The sequence below is a fragment of the Rutidosis leptorrhynchoides genome, chromosome 2 (assembly GCF_046630445.1).
Source record: "Rutidosis leptorrhynchoides isolate AG116_Rl617_1_P2 chromosome 2, CSIRO_AGI_Rlap_v1, whole genome shotgun sequence".
NCBI lineage: Eukaryota > Viridiplantae > Streptophyta > Magnoliopsida > Asterales > Asteraceae > Rutidosis > Rutidosis leptorrhynchoides.
The window spans coordinates 92,396,562-92,418,294 of record NC_092334.1 but is presented as its reverse complement, the minus strand read 5'-3'; the positions used below and the strand labels follow the sequence as shown (position 1 = coordinate 92,418,294).

General features: G+C 34.9%; 4 protein-coding genes and 1 non-coding gene across 5 annotated transcripts; 2 read left to right on the top strand and 3 right to left on the bottom strand.

The window, feature by feature from the left end:
- The first annotated feature begins 817 nt into the window (after positions 1–817).
- Positions 818–4,151, top strand: LOC139891149 (organic cation/carnitine transporter 4-like). Its single transcript, XM_071874087.1, has 2 exons — positions 818–1,379; positions 2,882–4,151. The coding sequence occupies exons 1-2, from the start codon at positions 950–952 to the stop codon at positions 4,036–4,038; spliced, it is 1,587 nt and encodes a 528-aa protein (XP_071730188.1). The 5' UTR covers positions 818–949; the 3' UTR covers positions 4,039–4,151.
- Positions 4,152–4,639: 488 nt separating this feature from the next.
- Positions 4,640–5,902, bottom strand: LOC139888062 (organelle RRM domain-containing protein 2, mitochondrial-like). Its single transcript, XM_071871095.1, has 7 exons — positions 5,832–5,902; positions 5,687–5,775; positions 5,337–5,405; positions 5,128–5,231; positions 4,933–5,051; positions 4,761–4,767; positions 4,640–4,663 (listed from the first exon to the last, which is right to left on the bottom strand). The coding sequence occupies exons 1-7, from the start codon at positions 5,900–5,902 to the stop codon at positions 4,640–4,642; spliced, it is 483 nt and encodes a 160-aa protein (XP_071727196.1).
- Positions 5,903–8,940: 3,038 nt separating this feature from the next.
- TRNAA-AGC (transfer RNA alanine (anticodon AGC)) lies at positions 8,941–9,013 on the bottom strand. The gene has a single exon. It is a non-coding gene; the product is annotated as a tRNA-Ala (tRNA).
- Positions 9,014–10,115: 1,102 nt separating this feature from the next.
- On the top strand, positions 10,116–13,351 carry LOC139891148 (pentatricopeptide repeat-containing protein At1g03100, mitochondrial-like). The gene has a single exon (XM_071874086.1). The coding sequence runs from the start codon at positions 10,623–10,625 to the stop codon at positions 12,915–12,917; it is 2,295 nt and encodes a 764-aa protein (XP_071730187.1). The 5' UTR covers positions 10,116–10,622; the 3' UTR covers positions 12,918–13,351.
- Positions 13,352–17,892: 4,541 nt separating this feature from the next.
- On the bottom strand, positions 17,893–19,488 carry LOC139891147 (large ribosomal subunit protein uL2). Its single transcript, XM_071874085.1, has 2 exons — positions 18,939–19,488; positions 17,893–18,376 (listed from the first exon to the last, which is right to left on the bottom strand). Exons 1-2 carry the CDS (start codon positions 19,376–19,378, stop codon positions 18,037–18,039), a joined length of 780 nt encoding a protein of 259 aa, XP_071730186.1. The 5' UTR covers positions 19,379–19,488; the 3' UTR covers positions 17,893–18,036.
- Positions 19,489–21,733: the final 2,245 nt, after the last annotated feature.

Here is a 21,733-nt window from a genome sequence, read left to right as displayed (position 1 = left end):
CTAACCAGATGCGGTACTATGTGTTAGTAAAAGAGGGCCATGACCATCCTTAAATTTTGACTTCTAGTGTAAAATTACTTATATTTTAAGATAACTTTATAATATTACCTTTATGGCCATCTTAAAAGTTTATAAATTTAGCAATAGCCCTCCCAAAATAGTTTTTCACCTTACGCCGCCACTGGGTCTAACTGGTAGTTTGTTTTTTAGTGCTCTCCAAACAAACACCTCTATTTTTTGCGAAAGTATAGTAATTTATTTCGAAGAGTAGCAACAGACGTGAACGAGCTAGGGAGTATTCCTTCGTTGATTAATTTAGTTAACACGTATGAGTAGAATAACCCGCTGCTATGTAGTGACCATTTCCAAGCATCTTTTTCTTTGTTGCCAAACTCAAGATCCGATTTGAATCTACAATTTGACGGTCCCTACTCGATTAATTTTTATGACTTACATGGGAGATCAAATACAGTACATGTAACATTTAAGTACAACAATACTTTATAAGTAGAATAATTAGCATTTTTATTATTTTTAACACAAAGTGAAATAACATAATAATCATTTCAAAATTTCAAAATAGTATATTGATCGAGTCATGATATTCTTACAAAATGTAGCTCAAACTTTATGATATCCTTAAAAAATGTAGTTCAAACTTTATTAACACCATCTTAGGGACCGGTGAAAAAAGTGAATAACAGAACATTCGGGTAAAAATTACATTTCTCCTCTACTTAGCCTTGAACTAAATTAAAACAAAATAAAATAACAAATAATACGAGTAATAAATAATACGGAGCAGAATATCAAGTGGTGAACTGGGAATATATTTATATCCACCCAAACAAACTCTTCTATTTCTACAAATAACATCCTACAATAACTAACAATATAACACAATATCCTAACTAACTAATCTAGATATAGTACCACTATCACACCTCGTATGACATCCCATAAACCCACGGCCGATCTCCGGTCACCTCTACTCCGACCACCAACCGACACCACCACTAACGACGACCTAGATGGGACCCACCTGCATATCGAACGTTTATGTATCGATGACATGTTACAAAAATATTGTGGCGAGTTTGGTTATTGGCAATTTAAACACTTTGTGTTGACATGTATGGCTTGGGCACTTGAAGCTTTTCATACTATGGTTATGATATTTGCTGACCGCCAACCGGATTGGATTTGTGAACCGGGTTCAAGTTGTGTGGTAGGTGGCGATGTTTGTGAGATGAACGATGGTACATGGCGGTGGGATGGTGGGTCCGGTGTGTCTACGGTGGCGGAATGGGGGTTGATTTGTGGTCACAAATATAAGGTTGGTCTTGTTCAAGCCCTGTTCTTCGGTGGCTGCATGATTGGTACGTTTTTTGTCTTTTTCTTTATTTTAATATTTTGTTTTAATTTTTGCCACATAAAATAATGAAGGTTTTAGCAGGGCTCTAAATATACAAGTACAACTCGTTTAATAAAACACGTTTCGAGCTCGTTTAAACTTACTAAGTCAAATTCGAGTAGTTCACGAGTAACTATGGTTTATAACGCAACTCTAATTTAGATTATATTGAATCTCTATTTGGTAGTCCATATGTATGTGATTCACCATATATAGTTATAAGTTCTTGTGAAAGATAAATAAATATGTATAAATGTGTGACAGTGTGAGTGTATGAATGTTTTCTAGAGAAAAGAAAAACAAACATTTTTTAGGAAAAAATAAAAATCAGTTAAAAGTTTTTTTTTTTTTTTTTTTTTTTTTTTTTTCAAAAAAAGTAAAAATGAGATAAAGAATGGTAAGTTATCGGTGGTGATAGATTAGTTAATGTGTTCTGGTGTGCGTGTTATGTCCATGTTTTTCTGAGTTTTTTTATCTGACACCCGTGCCTGGTGCATAAACGTAGTTATGAAGATTTTAATATTTATATTTATTTATTTTATTACTACTATTATTATTATTTTATTTTTTGAAGAGCAGATAGCTATGTTTTTAACTTTTTGTTAAGATGGGTTGACTGAAGATTGAAGAGAGACTAGCTAGTTGATAACTAATTAATCTTAATTACTAATTATTAAGGTAAGTTTGACGGCAGAAGGAAAAAAGAATCTTGGTACCGAATATCTGATTCAACGATAGAGATCCATTTTGAATTTCTTATCTTCTAGTTATTTATTTAAACTTTAAGTTCTTGTGCATTGAGTGAGTGGTATCCTAGTTCTACGGGTATTCGATGGATGCGAAAGGTAGGTTCGATCTTCAAGGGGCTTTCTCATTGCGATTTCCTACCAACACACGTCATGAATATGATCGGGTGATTAGTATCCCAATGCGAACCCCCGTTGGGAGTGACTCATAACTAATATGATCGGGTGATTAGTATTCCAATGCGAACCTCCGTTGTTGACTCATAACTCGTTGTTCAAAAATAATAAACAAATAAAATACAATATCTCTTAATCCACTAGAATCGTGATGCTAGTTAGCTATATCTCATTCTACAGATTATGTTACCCCTTTAGTTAAATGGATTTAAAAATTCACTAAATTGTTTAAAAAGTGAACGTTTTTCATGATCAAGCTATCGAAAACACGATGTTTTTTCTGTTTAGACTATCTTGAGAGGGTCTAATTGAGTTATTCCGTGAGCATTCAGTGATAAATTACTCAATTATATACCGTACAAAATTATTATAGTTGTAAGGAAATAAGCACCAAAGTTATGAATGTCTCGATGGGTCTTTCAATGGATCTTGATCCGATTCATGATCCAACAAAGTATGGACCCATGCCCTAGTTAAATGAAGTTACTATTACTGCATAGATGTTATTCCAACTATTCTAAATATTCTATGATCTATTTTGTAGGTGCTGGGATATTTGGGCATCTGTCGGACTCGAAACTGGGTAGAAAAGGCTCCCTAACTGTTGTGTGCATACTGAATGCCATTTTCGGTATGCTAACATCCCTATCTCCAAACTACCTCATCTATGTCCTCCTCCGTTTTCTTACCGGTTTCAGCACCGGTGGAGTTGGCCTTTGTGCATTCGTTCTCGCCACTGAGCCTGTGGGGCCCTCGAAACGTGGTATGGCCGGGATGTCTACTTTTTATTTCTTTTCGGGAGGGATAGCGATTTTATCCGGGATAGCTTATGTTTTCCGAACATGGCGGTCTTTATATATTGCTTCGTCGATACCTTCTATTATTTTTGTGTTTGTGATCCTACCGTTCATATACGAGTCCCCTCGTTGGTACCTTATTAGAGGACAAACCGAAAACGCTATGAAAATAATGCGCGCCATTGCCACCACAAACGGGAGATCAATTCCCGAAAATGTGTATGTTGCGCGTGATGAAGAGACTAACAATCTCGATGAGAAGAGTCACGAGATCCGGTCTAAAGAAGTTGTAACGGGGTCGGTGTTAGATGCATTAAAATCGCGATTAACAAGGATACGTTTGATCTTGGTCGTGGGGATAAACTTCACGTGCTCGATTGTGTACTATGGTCTTAGCTTAAACGTGGTCAACCTCGAGACAAATTTGTACCTTAATGTCTTGGTCAACGCACTTGCTGAAGTTCCTGCGTTTTACCTCACGGCTGTTTTGATCGATAGGTTTGGGAGGAAACCGCTAGCGATCGGGACCCAGTGGTTCAGTGGGTTATTTTGCATTGCAGGATGTTTTATAGGAAGTAAAGGGGTAATGAAGGTGGTTAGGATGGGTTGTGGTGTACTCGGAATATTTGGTATGGCGGCTACTTATAATTTGTTGTTTATATATGCAATGGAGTTGTTTCCGACAGTGGTGAGGAATGCAGCACTTGGTTGTGCTACACAGGCGGCACAATTTGGAGCCATTTTGGCGCCTTTCGTGGTGGTTTTGGGCGGTGGGGTTCCGTTTATGATTTTCGGCATATGTGGACTTGTGGGTGGTCTTCTTACCTTTTACTTGCCGGAAACTTTGAACAAACCGTTATATGATACGATGAACGGAATGACGTATGGAGAGAATGAAGCCTAACATTAAGCTTGTAAACTTTTTTGTGTTGGCATTGTCTTTATGTTAGAAAAATATGTGTTGTATTGATTTGTACTTGTTATTCTACCCTAAATCAAAATCATACTTGTAATTTATCTAAGGGAATATTAATATCAACTGTGTAGTAAAGGACTACAAATCAAAAATGTTAATTCAATGCAACATCTACATAAATGACTAAAACAGAAGATGTTAAATCTTTCAAAGACACAAATCAAAGATTGCACATATGGTAACACACAAATTACGCATATATATTTATTAAGATATATATGTTACACGTAAATATATCAAACGTAAAATTTTCTCACATATGTACAGGACACAAAATCTTAATATTAAAAATATTACGGAGTAAATTTTGACCGAACTTTGACTTTAATCGATTCAGACCCGAGATAGAATCAGACCGACTTTGACCCGAATTTTTAAAATTGACCTACTAATTAGAAGATTCAAGCGAAACAGGACGGGCTAGTAACCAAACCTACTAGTCAGCCCAGATGGGTTTGCAACAATGCAAATATTACTCATGATGCGTAACATTGACACCAGTGATTGAAATGGCCAAGATTATTGCTAACTAACAAGCGAAACAGAATATCATCTATAGAACAACACACATCAATTTAACAGGTTTCAATTACGGATTGAAATAGTAAAATGATACTGATTATTATTATTATAGTTTTTCCAACAAGCACCTGAAGGCTGTTTCAATTAGATAACACATGCACATTACCAATGTTAAGTTGAATGACTGCTAGAATAAATAAAGATAAAAAAATTTATCGTTCAAATTCCCAATACAGTTAAAAGAAATAAGTTACTCATAGACAGACAATCATATGTTGTTTATCAATTAACCATTGTTACCATTGATGATGCTTTATTACTCGTTGGCGGCCATATTGGTTAGTTCCATAAGGCGAAGGTGATGATGGAGAGTCTCTTGATATCGCGTACTCCGCAAAAATTACCCAACCATCCAGATACTGTAACACGGACAGTAAAGACGTTAAAGTAAATATCGGCACATCAATGGCTTTTAGCGAGTTTTAATGTAATTACCTTCCCATCCATGCCTACTATACCGGCTGCAGCACCTTCAAGTGTAGAATATCGTACATAACCAAACCCCTCTGACCAACCTGCTCGGTCCTTAACAACTCTAGCTGCAAAAATTAACAGAAAGTGAGTAAATAACATAAATACCAGTACAGTCATAAGTAAGAAACTTGGATTGATATTTGATAGTAATTTATAAAGGCGAATCAAACCATGAACAACTTCACCAAACTTTGCAAAACATTTTCGAAGCCCTTTATCGGTTGTACGTTTGCTAAGACCTACATTCGGCAGCATAAACAATAACTCAATAACATACACATCAAGCAGCACGTGCAGGATATGTGAAAAAGTACTCACAATTAATCCACAACCTAAATAACCTATTATTAATTTCAATCTCAAGTACTAAAGAAAGCTAACTATTTAATCATCGTGAATTAACAGAGATTAATAACATAAGTAGCAATTTAAAGTGATTAGCATGCTAATTGAATAAATTAAGGCTATATATAATACAGATATAAACATAAAAAAAAAAGTAAAACAGAGTGAGATGCGCCTGATACGAAGAGGTTTGTAGAAGGATTAAGTTGCTGGCGTTGCGGTTGATTGGCGGCAGGCTGAGAAGGAAAGGGAAAGTTACCGGTTGTTGATATTGATTGAGTTGGAGGGACTTTCGATTACTGAATCCATCCATAATAGATAGAGTTGAGAATAGCGATCTGAGGCCACGTGGACCAGCGGCCCCCACGGTTGTCGCGGTCTTCATCGCCATTTTTGGGGGGTTTAAGTTAATAACTGACTCAGGGTTTTAGGGAGGTCGGTGGTTGATACAAATATCAGCCCATGAAGTATCTAAGATTGTTTCTAATCGAGATTTAGTTTTTATAATTTAGGTAAAAGGTAAAAGATAAAAAGGTAGAAGACTTACACTGTTCGAGATATTTGGAGATCGAGCTCATACTTTGAGTCCAATAGTATTAGTCCTTGACTGTTTCCAACATTCGTAACCACCATTAAATATTCGTTCTGTAACACTCACTAGTTTCTCTAACTGTTTTGTTGCGTGCCGCGTAACATGTCTGAATGTTGGGTTGTTTTTTGACGGCTTTTGTAAATAGAGGGTCTTATTCCAAAAACACTAAAGACGGTTTTTAGCCCTAAACTGATCTGGAATCTTTATTTTGTGTTTGAACACTTTATTGAGAGCTCATTCTTTCTAGAGTACATAATCTAGTGTGAGAAAGCATCAATTGAAGAGGAATGTGACTATTTCAACCTATTTAGTTTTGTTTGGTGTTTGAGGTGAATTGCATCGACGATTTGCGGGATTAAAGGATTGTATTGGTAGAGAAATTCAAGGTGAGTGTAATGGTAATATATATGCATGAATAGGTTGGTTTGTGGTTGTAGTGAATTGACCGTTAGTTGGATTTGCTAATTGTCGTTCGTCGACGGCCACACGGTGATCATAGTGAATTGACCTTTTGTGGGATTCACTATACGTCGTTTGTCGACAGGTATTTGATGATTACGGTTGTGATCGTGTGTCAGATCACTTTGCATCGTTCGTCGACGGGTAACCGGAGATTATGGTTAACCATATGTGTCTTGATTGAATTAGAGTTTAACCAATGTGATGTTTTATGCTTTAATGTATTTCTTGCCCACGATAGTGTATTGTGCTTATGTGATTGTGAGTTTGGTGTTACATGTGTGATTGTGTGACTTATCTGTATGTATATATAATTATTACATTCACTAAGCGTTAACTTACTCGTTTATTGTTATCTCTTTTATAGATTCGGTAGCGGGCAAGGGGAAAGGTAAGCTTGGCGATTAGCTTACAAGCTTGAAGGACGTTTGTTGGGCTAGGAACACTTATGCGTTTTGGTGTTGCCTTAGTTCTGGGGTAGTTAGTCCCGAATGTCATGCTCTTACCAAGTGTCTTTTGATTAATTGTAATTTGGGTCCGAATTACTCGATTGTGTAATGGGTCATAAATGACCAGAGGGGCGTTTTTACCTTGGTCACTTATTTAGATACCTTATTTTAATGTGTGTTCAATTGTAAAACAGGTCTGGCTGATCTGAATACTTTTTGTATGTTAATGAGTAAAGTGGAAATGGGTCAAACTTGTTAAGTTGGAATCAGGTGTTGGGTTACTGCGCGCCGCGCAAAATTCCTGGACGACGCAGTGAAGGGGAAACTGGAACCAGCCCTGAACTCTTTGTACAGTGCGCCGAGCAGTGTTATGTTGCGCCACGCAGTAAGCTTGTTTAAAAATAAATTATTGTCGTTTTCGGAAACAAGTCAAGGTCGTTTCACATTCTAGACATCAGTCGCTTTTATATTTTAATTTAAAAAAAAAAGATTCAGATTAAAATACAAGATCTAATTGAATTACAATTGTATCGAACCCTACAACATCAACATCTGATTGAAAAACACTTAGACAAACAACTTTTAAGGTTATTCTTGGTACTGCGAATATGCTGAATTCATCACCAGACAAATGGCATTGGGCGTTAAATGCGAATGGTTTGTTCTCGGCCAAATCACTTTCAATTTTGTTTGATCTAAAATTTTGTGTCTAGGCCTCCTATTGGTTGCTGGTTGTCAATACTCCCTAAGAAAGATTAACATCAACTATGTAGTAAGGACTAAGGACTACTTTCTGCAGTGAGCCTAGACAACATAACATCTGCATAAATAACTATATGTAAAAAAAAAAAAAAAAAAAATTCAAAGATTGCACAATTCTAAAAAGTGATTATCTGTGTTTTGGTAGAGAGAGCGAGAGAACAATTTTAAAGAAGCTGGTTCTTATGTGGTTTTTCATTAAATTATTTTAAAAATGAACGATTTTGAAATGCAGTCCCAAACACCTTACATTCTTTCATAAGAATATGGCAGCGAATAAACAAAATTGTCGAAAATTTTAATCATCTAGACCACTATTTTTAAATTTTGACGTGTTGTGTTGATTTAGAATGTTGGGGAAAAATGCATCATTGAAGGTAATGAAGAAGGCATCACATGTACCTCAGATTAAACAAGCCAAGAACATCAACAAAATTCTCTACAATTTCTTGTATGGCGATTCCACTAATGTAATTCAATGGGGTCTTTAAATTTTTTTCAGTAATAAATATATTTAAATGTTATTTTATTACTAGTTTAATTTCCAAAAACCACAAATTCGAAAAATATAAGGTCCGTGTAGTTAAATTTGGTGGTGTAGTATAAAATTTAAAAGAAAAAACTATAAATCTAAAAAATATATGGGGTCATGCAGTTAAATTTAGTGGTGTCTTATATACAATTTAAAATGTATTTTCTATTTAAAAATTTTGAACTAGTGGTGTCCCGTAATCTCACGGGTCACTAACTAAACTCGCCGTTGCTTGTGTGCCTCCTCATATAATCTTAATTAGACACACTTGTTCTTTTTGACAATTATATGAGCATATCAGCTTCTTATTGTTTTTATAACAAAAAGGGTCACATGTACTGCTTTTATTGTAGCGTACAAGAATGATTTTGAGATGATTATAGCCATTGGGTTTGAATGAGGTAAAAGTTCCGACAGTTTAAATTTAAAGTGGTTTTTCCGGGCATTTATCGAAAGGAGATATGTGCTTCGAATTTGAACAATTGAAAGGTAAACAATTTTTTTATTCTATCTTCGAGAACTAATATTGGACCGGGACTTAAAAGGGAAAAAAAAGGAAAAAGCGGTAGTCTTGGCTACCAAAATAGCAAAGTAACATCCCATATTGACATTGACAATAACTTATAAAATAAAATTAATGGAGATGCGGGGTATCGATCCCCGTACCTCTTGCATGCTAAGCGAGCGCTCTACCATCTGAGCTACATCCCCTTGTACATTACTTTCGACTAATTGTTTACTAATAAAGCTTGCTAGGTATAAAATCTCATTTTGCATATGTTATGTATCAATTTTCTTGTTTATTTTTATACGTTATTTAAGTATCAATTCGTTAAGTTTATTTCTATATCTATATGTTATATATAAGTACCAATTCTTTAAGTTTATTTTAATAAATAAAATTTTAACTTGTGATTATTTTCATAGTTAAAAAAGTTAAAGCTATAAAATGTACCATGAACATCTCTACGTAAGGGTATTTGTTTGTTTGGTTTCTTTGATTTATCTAGTTTGATTTTTTTATTTGATTTTTTTTTTATATGAAATGAAAACTGAACTGAAACCAATTTATATAACTGTAACCGTATTTAAAATTGAATTTGAATTTGGTTCGATTTCAGTATAACCGAAAAACTAAAAAATTTATAAAATAACCAAAATAATTCTAAGTAAGTACTAATTAATCTTGAATTCGACTTTTGATTTAAAATCAGTATGTGATGTATCAATATAAATAAGTTAATACTCTAGAAATTTAATATTGTATTTTTTAGTTAAATTTGCTTTTATATTAAGTTTTCAGTTTAACTACATTCATAGAATAAAAAATCGAATTTAAATTTGTAAATTGGAAACAAATTGAAAATCAAAGTCAAAATCAGTTTGATTTTTTCTAATTTTGATTCAGTTTGATTTTTTGATTAAACGGTTCAACACTGAACATTAAACACTCCTAATATGGCTTTATACTCCGTACATAATATATATTAGTGTATCATTTTTTTAGAGAACAAACTAAAACTTTATGAAACACAAGGATATTCATCGAAAAGATGAAACCTTAAAAATGAAATACAACGAAGAGGTAGTCTTGGCTCAAAGAAAACAAAAATTACAATAAAGACCGAAACAAGAGGCCAATTAAATAAAGGAGAAAGCTAAACAACAAACGTTCTGTGGTTCTACGATGTTGATACTGTGAATCCTAGCAAAGGTACAACACGTTCTATGATTCGTTATGACTTTGCATAGGCATTCAATTCCCACTGACCAAACAACCCTTCCTTTTTCTTTTTACCTTCACATAGTCACATGTATTCTAGTACTGGTTAATAACTAATTTTTTTTATTTATTTATTTAACATATATAATAATATTTTTATTTCTTCATAACGTGTATTAGTTAAAAAAAATAAGCTACACCCCACCAAACAAACAACCCTTCCTTTTTCTTTTTACCCTCACGTGTATTCTACTACTGGTAGTATAATAAGCCAATCAAAACCGTATCTAGCCGTGTTAATATTGGCATGTAAGTAAAATGTTTGTCATTTGATACAAATTTTATAGCTTCATTCGTAAGGGGAATGCTGGTTGATGGTTATCAAATTGGGTTCATCATTATGCACGCCAAGTGTTTGATTAAAATCCTCTGAGAGTATTCAAACAAAACTGCTTTCATATATGCCTAATTTTTTACTTTATAATGTTTGGTGATCATGTAATTACAATGACGAACATGTTGTGTCACTAAGAATTTGCAGATAAACCCATAATTTTTTTTTATTTTTTATTTTATTTTAACGGCGATAGATCGATAATGCTAGCAAGGAGACTCAGACATGGGAACTCAAAGGTTGTATATGCTGTTGTTCATGGCATGTTTTCTTACAGTAATCTTAGTGCTGATACGCTACAACGATGTACACGATATTCTTGTGACAGAGTGACATTTCATCGAACAGTTAATAACCATCGATGCCAATCTTTTTCGACTTTGTCCAGCACAATCCTCGTCCAAGCTCGGGATCCTGCTAAGTTAAGTGAGGAGTTACAAAATGCACTTGATGAAAACAGGCTTAATGACTCTTGGAACTTATACGAACAACACATGAACATGGAAGGGTTTCCTAGGAAATCTATAGTAAACAATCTTCTTGCAGCTTTCGCTCAAAGTTTAGAGATTCAATGGCTCGATCGGGCTTATGACTTAGTAGTAAAGGCTATTAATGAGCACAAACAGAACTTGCTTGAAAAGGAAACTCTTATATATCTATCGTTATGTCTTGCAAGATACGGTTTACCTGTAAATGCAGCAACCGTTTTGAGAAAGTTGGTTGAAACCGAGCACTTTCCTCCAGTTACTGCTTGGTCTGCTATATTAGGACACATGTCACAAACGGCTGCTGGTGCTTACCTGGCTGCTGAGTTGGTAATTGAGATTGGTTATAAGTTTCAAGATGGAAGGGTGGACCCACGTAAAAAGAGTAATGAAATTTTGATTGCCATGAAGCCTAATACGACTGCTGTGAACATTGTATTGGCCGGATGTCTTCTTTTTGGGACAAGTAGGAAAGCAGAGCAGCTTTTGGAGATGATACCACGAATTGGTGTTAAAACGGATGTTACGATGTTGATCTTGATGGGTCACATATATGAACGAAATGGACGAAGAGATGAGCTTAAGAAACTAAAAAGATACATCGACGATGCTCATGATTTAAGTGATATTCAGTTTAGGGAGTTTTATAATTGTTTGCTTTCTTGTCATTTGAAATTTGGTGATTTGGAATCTGCATCACAAATGGTTAAAGAAATGCTCCGAAAGGCAAAGAAAGCTCAAAATTCGCTTGGTATGTCCACTTTCATGTTTGAAGTCACAAAAATTAACAAAGTAGAGGCTCGTGAAAGTTTGACCCATGAAAAGTCAAATGATGTGGAGAGCTCTACACCGATTAGGACCCAAACATTGACGTTTGAAGAGTTTAGTAGAGACCGGAAGTTTCTAAAACTTGAAGCAGAGGCTAAGGAGCTACTTGATACATTAGTACTAAAGTTTCAGAAGCAATTAGAACTTGTAACAACTGAACATGGTATAATCCAACCGACGGAAACAGTATTCGTGAAACTAGTGAAGGCCTTTTTGGAATCTAACAAAATAAAGGAACTCGTTGCGTTTCTAGTCAAGGTGGAAAAAGAGGATTCACCGGTTTCTATTGATAGCTCGCCGTTGGTTCAAGTCGTCCATTCATGTATTTCTCTTGGATGGTTGGATCGTGCACATGATTTGCTCGATGAAATGCGCCTTTGTGGAGTTAAAACAGGGTCTTCTGTGTATTCATCTCTTCTAAAAGCCTATTGTAAAGAAAACAGGTCAACAGAAGTCAAATCACTTCTTAGAGACGCGCGAAAAGCTGGAATCCAGCTAGATGCTAGTTCTTACAATGCGCTGATCGAGTCCCGTGTGGTCAACGATGATACTCACGGGGCTTTGAGTTTGTTTAAAGAAATGAAAGAATCTAAATTAGATAGAACTGGTCAACAAGAATTTGATAAACTGGTTCATGGTTGTATGGGTAGTGGAGAAGCTAAACTTATGGCGAAACTATTACAGGAAATTAAAGATGGTCAAACGGTTGACTGTGGCGTTCATGATTGGAACAATGTGATTCACTTTTTTTGTAGAAAGAGATTAATGCAAGATGCCGAGAAAGCTCTTAAGAAGATGAGGAGTTTAGGGCACGAACCAAACGCACAAACGTTTCATTCGTTAGTAACGGGTTATGCTGCTATTGGAGGGAAGTATACTGAGGTAACTGAACTTTGGGGTGAAATGAAAGTTCTTGGTTTTTATCATGGAATGAAGTTTGATCAAGAATTGTTGGATTCTGTACTGTATACTTTTGTAAGGGGCGGGTTTTTTATCCGAGCTAATGAAGTTGTGGAGATGATGGAAAAAGGTAAAATGTTCGTAGACAAGTACAAGTATCGCACACTTTTTTTGAAGTACCATAAAACGTTCTGCAAAGGGAAGACTCCGAAATTTCAGACCGAGTCGCAGATAAAGAGGAGGGAAGCTGCATTGATGTTTAAGAAATGGATTGGGTTGTTTTGAGGAATTTTCCGGAATTTACATAGTGATGTTCAATATTAACGTAGCGGGTACGCAAACTTGTCATCAAAATCTTTTTGCTTATGTTGTTTAATATCTGGGATTTTATAGCTAGAAATGGCAAAACAGGCATGTTGGGTAATGTGTTCATATGGGTCAAGACAGCTAAACATTTAATTATGGTTTGAGTTTATTCAGATTGACCTGGATTGACTTTGTCCACCTTCTTTTTGTACTTCATAGATATTTAAAAAAACAATTAATGTTAGTCGAGTATTCTGGTTTGTTTGTCAAGTTTTTCACTCGTTTTACTGTAATTTCACTTTCAATATGGTTAGCATGTAACATCAATGGATTTGCATCTTGTAACTCTTTATGTAACCTCAAAAGGGTCTAGCTAGGTTGATCCTATTTCATGTAATATTATATTTCTGATGCACAAAGTAGTTATTATTGCTTGCTGCCAGCTGTTATTACTGTCATTGATTGCTAAAGGGGATCGTTTCATGATTACTTGTTACTTGGTCAAAGGTATAAAGGGTCAGGAGAGAAATTGAATCAAGATAGCTTAAGGTTTCTGAAACCCTTAACCTAACTTATCTTACAAATATTAATCCGAAATTATTTGTAACACCTGAAGTCTCTATAATTATGGTGTTCTATCTTTAGCCACACTAGCACCATGGTTGCAAACGACCCTGTTTCGTGCTGTTACAACGGTTTGGTTACTAGCCCGTCCCGTCTCCTCCTTGGCCGCCGTCTGTCATAAGTACAGCAGTACAAATTGGTGACTATCGGTCAAAAGTTGGTTCGTAGTCGGGAAAAGTCGGTCAAAAGTCACGGTTAAGTCGGTCAAAAGTCACGGTTAAATCAGTCAAAATTGTCGTATTTTAGTTTGATAATTTGTAATAAATTAACTGTAATAGTGATTATAGCTACAAATTAGTCATTATAAGTTTTTGGCTTTAAAATATGTAAATAAATATATACTTATATATGTAAAGTCAATGTTGGTTAACGGCTGTCTCGACCCAGTCTTGACCCTTTAAGGTCCTAACCGTTTCGACTCCGTCTCAAGTCTTTTTTTAACCTTAACTAGCAGTGAGAGTTGTACCGCACAACGCTTTGGCGTTGAAGTGATTCTGGTTATGCTGCTGTAAGTGTGTTCATATATAATAATTTTGGACCACTAACTACACTATTATTTCGGGTGATCCCAATCGCTGTTCAAAAAAAAAAAAAAAACTACACTATTATTTAATTGAACAAGCTACACTCATTGAAGCTGGCAGTACAACACATTTATCCACTAACTTTCCTGCTGAAATGTGTTGTGAAAAGATGACATGCGGGGTGAAATAGGAGGGCTAAGTGAGGGCGGATTTGCTGCCAATGGAGCCTTCGAGGGCTAGAGTTAAGACGGGACCATACGCAAGTCGCAAGACGATCGTGCGAATGAGCGACTCGTGTTGTCCCGCTCTAGAGTCCATGTCTCTTGAATTAGTGTCGGCAATGACTCAAGAATAATGAGTCGCACGGTCACCTTGCGACTTACGAGGGCATTTTTGCAGCGAATCATTAATAGTTCGTTGTGAAAATGAACGTTTTGGTCAATAACCAGTGGCGACTCCAGGATGAAAATCCAATGGGGTCCCCAAAAAAATTTCGAAGCTAATTATATTTGAATGGTAATTTAGCGGTTGTTTACCTCTAAGAAACCTTAAATTCTAAAAATACATGGGGTCCTATACCTAAATTTAGTGGTGTTACGTACAATTTGAAGAGTACATTATATTAAAAATTTCCAAAGTAGTGGGATCCTTTGACCCCACACTAACACACATAGAATCGCCTCTGTCAATAACCCTTAAATTAAAATACTAATAAACCGACAAATTATATATGTGTCACTGAAAAGAATCCAATATGTTTTGGAAAATATTCCCCCGTGTAGTTGATATTGACATTCAACATGGATTAACTTTTGCTGGTGTGTGTTAAACATTTACGGTATGTGCTGACATGGAAATGATAAAAAAGGACATCAACTTTAAAAACGGTTTTTAACTGCCATTAGTTTCCCACCTTTTCTTTTAGATTTCTTTTCCGTACCCTGCAAATCACAACGTCTTCCACTCTAGTTCCCCTTGCGATTCTTTGATTTCTGGGCACCGAATTCTTGAAAGTTGATCCATTACAGCGGCGCTTGGTGGTTCCAACTCCAAGCGCCGCCTCAAATTATGTCAGAAACCAATGTAAATCTTCCTAATTACAATCAATTAGAGCAATTACAAGCGTACGAATATTATCTATTGCAAGACGATAACAATCCCCCATCACTCAAAATCACTGATGTACCACCAAGTTCTTCACAACAAAACCATCCAATTCTTGATCAATCAACGGTGGATGGTACTCAAAATGCGCATACCAGTGATCCAATTGTTGATACGTTTATGAATAATGAAATGTTTGAAGAAGATTTTCAAACAAACACGTCCACTAGATCGAGTAATCACGGAAACCCTATTCAACTTTCAACTTGGCCATTGCAAGTTTCTCTATATACTTGTAGTTGTTGTCAAGTTTTAAGAGAAATTTCACATACTAATGGTGTGCATGTTTGTGCCTTTTTCATTATTAAAATCTGAGTTTATATTTATGTTTTCATTGTTTTAGGTTTGGTTTTAATTTCGTATCAGGAATTGATATTACGAAACTTGAAGTTCATGGAAGAGTTGGAGTGATCTGTCACGCGATTCTTGATAAGTATAGTGTTGATCTTAATAATGCAAATGAAAACGAAAGTCACGAGTACAAAATGTTCGAGTAAGTTTTATTAATCGGTTAATTTCACTACAAATTAATTTCGTGTCATTAATTAACTTGATTGTTCAGTTTGTGATCAGTTTTTGCAAGGAAAGTATAATTCAAGTGAAGAGTTTTCTTGTGGAATACTGCAAAGAACGAAAAACGAATGGTTACATAACACTGCAAGATCCACTTTCTAATTTCTACGAAGCCGTATGTGTTGGGTTCGATTGGGCCGATAGTTTGGTCACTGATGATATCATCACTAACGACGACTCAGGTTATTCGTTATCAAACATGATCAAATTTTATATATAACTCAAAAATTCATGAAGTTTACATATGAACACAATTTCTTGAAGCAGGTGGTCATCAAATGAACCAACCACGTGTGGAATCGAGTAGAGCAAGACATCCAAACAGGACCACCCTTTCGATGCAGGTTATCTCCTTCATTTTAACTGATTGATCTATTAGTTTCTAATATTATTATCGTTATAATTTACTTAACTATCACAAAACTGCCTAGTGATTGGGTCCCGATATTCTCACGATGAGGTCTTAGGTTTAAACCTCGTTAGCATCATATCTTGGGTGGGGTCGAAAACGTCACAGGATAACTCAGTTAGACCGTGTTCATCTGATAGTCTGAACTGGAAAAACCTTTCTCGTTTATTATCATGATTTGCTTGTGTTTAGTAATCCTTTTATTTTAATTTAACTATCTGAGCAGAGGGAAAGAACAGGAAAACTAACGATGAGAGATCTCGCTAATTACTTCAATATCCCTATAGAAGTAGCTGCAAAGGAGATAAATGTTTGTCCAACTGTGATCAAGAAAATTTGCCGAAAACATGGATTGTCAAGATGGCCATACAGAAAGGTCAGAACTAATTTTGACTAAACCACCATTATTATGTTAATAGTTAGTCTAACAAGTTTTGTCTATTGAAATGCAGATAAAATCGATTGAAAAGAAGATATCAGTGAGAGCTACATATTTAACCTCAGTTGATGTCGAAGAAAGATCTCGTGCTCAAACTGACATTGATAAACTTAGACAAGAACTCACAGATTTTTATTCAACATTCAATGTTTAATGGATATGAAAAGCGTCTGTTATACATAATACTTGTTATTAGATTCAAATATAAAAAAATCATATATATTAATCAGTCATAATAGCATATATACAGGATGTAAAAAAAATTAGCCATGAAAATAACATAAAGGATACACAAATATAGCTTTAGTTTTAGCATTAATTTCTTTGATATCATAACCATAACACGGAATTCTGGACCCTCATTAATCGATGTTGGTGCTGTATCAGTAGTAGACTCGCAATCGCAGAGCGTAGTGACGTTGTGGAGCTCCTCGATTACCTGATAAACATAGCATTCTGTACTCATATTTTGATTACCATGCCGCTATAGCACCTTGTAGTAACTTGAAAATTTGTTTGACTTTGATCACTAATAATCATATGATAACAAAAGTTATAGTTTATATAATATCAGTTACAAACATGTGATCTAGATAAAGTGATTATAATTATTTGTATTATACGGAGTATCTAACTTACTAATTGCTAATATGATACGGAGTAATTTGTAGTTTATCAACTCAAACCTGACAGTATTGACCTGACCCATTTCAACATGAACATATTAGTCAAGCAAGTACAGTTTAAAACTTCAACACGTTATAGCGTTACCCAATCTAATATGCAACGCTTCTTTGATACTAGTTAATGAATCCCATGGACATACAATAAGAGCATTATTGCATCTTAAATTAACTATTACATCCTTTCAGAAGTATCAATATCGTCACATGAATCGTAAATGCATGAATGTGATGTACCAAAAAATCCGCGGTCACTAATGGAATAGGTAACAAAACTACATTGCCACCACTGCTACTAAATCACCGCCCACTTTTTCCAAATTTACCCTCCATCTTATAACTTTTAATAATTCAAATTTAAGGGCAAATATGAAAAATTATAGAAAACAGCATGGCGAAACATTATGAATTATTGTTGGAACATAAATTTCATATATGTAATAATGATCTTATCATGTGGCCTTTGGGCACACGTTAGATATTTCCTAATAATAATAATGTATGGCAACGTAACATTTGCAGATAAACTGGAAAAAACTATCAATGAAAATAACGGATCCAAAGTACCAAAACTAACTTCAACATCCATAAAAACATTTGCAGATAAACTGGAAAAAACTATCAATGAAGATAACCGATCCCAAGTACCAAAACTAACTTCAACATCCATAATGCTCATTTATCACTTATCAGCCTTAGCAGCAGTAGCGGCAGCTTGACCTCTAAGACGACCAGTCCTCCTTGCAGCAATAAGACCCACCTTTTGACCAGGTGGTGCATCACGCCTAACCGTACTTGCATGTCCAATATGTTGATGGTTACCACCACCATGAGGATGCTCCACTGGATTCATAGCAACACCACGAACCTTAGGCCAGCAGTTTCTCTTAACACGGAACTTGTGATATGCGTTCCCAGCTTTGAGCATCGGCTTCTCAGTACGTCCTCCACCAGCAACTTGACCGATCATAGCACGACATCCACTCGGCACGATCTTCTTGGCTCCAGACGGAAGTTTCACTCTGATATATAAAACAATAAACATTCAAACTAAATGAATGACAGCTAAACATAATATAATTTAAACTAATGTAATAGACTAAAATTGCAATTGGAAACTACATGGTCTATCATAAACGTGCATATTCCTTGTTATTCATTTAAATAATCATGTTTCATAAAATGATTCAATTAAAGCATCACTTTAACATGATTTGAAAAAAATAATCAAATCAGGAACCATATACTCCGTTAATAAAACATCCTTTCAGTTAAAAAACACAAATCACAAATAACACTAGCACACATAAAAACACAAATAACATTCAGCATATAAAAAAGGTAATCCTACAACATATACTGGTTAATGCATCTAAATGAATTCAAAATTCAACTACAAAAGCCAACTATAACTCGAGCTTCTAAAATTAAATTAAAAGATAAAAGTTAACTGCAAGTAATCCTACAATCTAAATATCAATATATCACTATTAAACATAAATTAAACATTCAACATATAAAAAAGGTCAAATACCACATACTTGATCATATAATATATCACACTACAAATTGAAGAGCTTATACCTTGAGGTACCATTATCAGGATTATGACTGATAACAATCGCATAATCACCTGACGCCCTAGCGAACGAACCACGGTCACCAACGTGATGTTCGACGTTACAAACAACAGCTCCTTCAGGAATAGATCTCAACGGCAGCACGTTACCAACCATCAAATTAGCCTTCTTACCACAAAACACGAATTGACCGGTGTACATACCTTCAGCTGCAACAAAAAGCTCCTTTTGGTGTTTGTAACGAAACGGATGACGGAAAGTGACGCGAGCAAGAGGCGCACCGCGGCCTGGATCGTGAATGATTTCGGTGATTACTCCTTTTAGGTAACCATTGCGTTCACCGAAATCGAGACTGCGGAACCTTGCCGGACCCTTGCGGTGGTGAGTGTGGGATTTGAAGATGGAGCCAGCTCCCTTACGTTGAGCTCTGATAACTCTACCCATTTCTCCGGTTAGGGTTAGGGTTAGGGTTTGGTGGTGACGGCGAAATGAGGATGTGTAAAAATGGGGTAAGCGAAGTGATTAAAGAGGATTTATGAGGAGATGGTAGTTTGACCTAGATTGTTTGGGCTACTTACAAGTTCAGTTGGGCCCATACAATACAATACTTAGGCTTTTCAACGGATTATGTAGAAGTGATAGAGGACGCGGAGTCGAGATATCGGGCACAATGTCAAATTTCATTGTCTTCCAAGATAGATTAAACACGCAAGTTAAAATTGAAGAAATCGTTCAGTGTCTCATTCATATTTTAATTTAATATTTAATTTATTTATATAATGGAAATAAATTAATTACTCGTATTTACTAAAAAATACATTACTTAAATTAATGACAAAAATATATACAACTAGAGCTGAATCGGCCCGCGCAATGCGGCAGGACCTTTCGGATTGCATATTCTTATTTAACATAGCATTGTGTATTTATAGAATTAAAAACGCGTTGTTGCGGGTAATTTTGGATACACGTGGGTAGTACATAGGATACATAATGGCGGGCGCTTTTTTGATGTTGGAAAAATTGCGTAAAAAAGGGGGGACAGAACCATCGATATGATGTAGTTAGTTTGGGTTGTTTATCATACATGTATGCATATGTACGACCGATAGCCCGAAATATTTAACGTTTTTTAGAACGTGTCCGTTTCGCGCGTAGTTAGTTGCGTTGTGTTCGTGAAATTATTTCGAGTTGAACGGTGATGTCGGAAAAATGTAGTTCTTGGCGAGCGGGAAGATACGGCCCTGTAAAAATTTTGGGGGAGTTTGTTTAAGTTTTTTTTAATAGAGTTGGGTTTTTACATTTTTTACCCCGAAAAATGTGCAATTTGAACATAGTTTGGGGGGTCTTTTATAATTTTTATTGTTGTCGTTTAAGGCTTATCAGACGACTAAAGTCTGTTTGTGTTTTAGTATATATAGAAAATAAAACTATGAAAATGACCTAAAATATATACTTAATTAACACATTCTATTTATTATTTAAATAAAAATTTCCAAATTCTATAAAAATTCGACCCATTTTATATTGGATATAATTTTTTTGGCACATTTAATCTATTTAACCTAAAATCCAAAATTCTATACCAGATTATCAGTCCCCATTCTCCCTTCATCATCTTCAGACACCTGCAACTATTTTAAAAGCACAAACCAAAAAATAAAAAAGAAAAATTAAAGAATAGTGAGAGAAAAAGAAAAAAAACAAAAAAGACTGAAAATCACCGTCGCATAGACGACGGTGGATGGCGACGGCGACGATCGACGGCGGGTTAACACCGCGACGGAGTGGGAGGTGTCGACGTCCCCGGCGTCGGATCTTGGCAATGGCGAAAAACGACGACTCTCAGTGCTTTTATATATATGTAAAAATCTGATGATGCATTCCCGTCCGTTTGATAAAACTAAATTATTTAACGTTAAATAATTCATAATTTGAATGATTTAAAGGTTCTGAATCAAGTTGTTCTAAATGACAATAAACTGTTTGATAATCATTTTATACGAGTAATGTAAATAATGTAAAATTACCTTATTAAACTTTGACAAAAATAAAAACTACAATATAAATGTTTAATAAGAGTTCTTGATATAATTCTTTTGTAAAAAAAAATATTACATAAAATGTGGTGCTTAATGGTTAAGAAATAATTCCAGCTCCGAATGGTTAAGCACTTAATGATGAACCATTCGGCATCATCTATCATTCATATGTCAGAAACAAACGCGCTAAATGCTGAATAATTCATTATTCAGCGTTAAACTATTTCATTAAAAGGTAAACAGACGCACCCTTAATGATTTAAGGTTTAGTATTGAATTATTTAACATTCAATACCTTTATTAATGACATCTGAATAAAAAATGATATTAAACCGTTCAGCACTGAAATATTCAAAGTTAAAATTCTCTTAATCATTCAATACATCCATATTCAATATCCTTTTTAAATTTTATTCTAAAATGCCTATTAAACAATTATTATATATTCTTTTATTATTCAATTAAAAAATTAAAATTTAAAAACTAATTTTACATTATTCATATTGTCATTAAAAAACTAAGTTGAATCATAATCTTTTAATAACAACTAGTGAAATGACCCGTGAAACCATGAGTTTGTTTAAATAAAACAATTTAATGATATGTTTTAGATATTAAGTGATTGTAAATGTTAAAGTCATTTAGTTTAATGACCCGTGAAACCAGGAATTTCGACTAAGAAAATTGTCGTTGTTTTTATAAACATAATGATGTACTTAACTTGGTTAAAATAAATGAACTACATTCATTCTCTCAC

Bases quoted from the DNA above. Each gene is read 5' to 3' on its own strand.
- LOC139891149 (XM_071874087.1), top strand. From the start codon at position 950: ATGACATCCCATAAACCCACGGCCGATCTCCGGTCACCTCTACTCCGA. The intron at 1,380-2,881 runs GTACGTTTTTTG...TCTATTTTGTAG, and splicing joins CTTCGGTGGCTGCATGATTG to GTGCTGGGATATTTGGGCAT.
- LOC139888062 (XM_071871095.1), bottom strand. From the start codon at position 5,902: ATGGCGATGAAGACCGCGACAACCGTGGGGGCCGCTGGTCCACGTGGC. The intron at 5,406-5,686 runs GCGCATCTCACT...TGCCGAATGTAG, and splicing joins TACAAACCTCTTCGTATCAG to GTCTTAGCAAACGTACAACC. The intron at 5,052-5,127 runs GTAATTACATTA...TCCGTGTTACAG, and splicing joins TAGTAGGCATGGATGGGAAG to TATCTGGATGGTTGGGTAAT.
- LOC139891148 (XM_071874086.1), top strand. From the start codon at position 10,623: ATGCTAGCAAGGAGACTCAGACATGGGAACTCAAAGGTTGTATATGCT.
- LOC139891147 (XM_071874085.1), bottom strand. From the start codon at position 19,378: ATGGGTAGAGTTATCAGAGCTCAACGTAAGGGAGCTGGCTCCATCTTC. The intron at 18,377-18,938 runs GTATAAGCTCTT...TTTATATATCAG, and splicing joins CCTGATAATGGTACCTCAAG to AGTGAAACTTCCGTCTGGAG.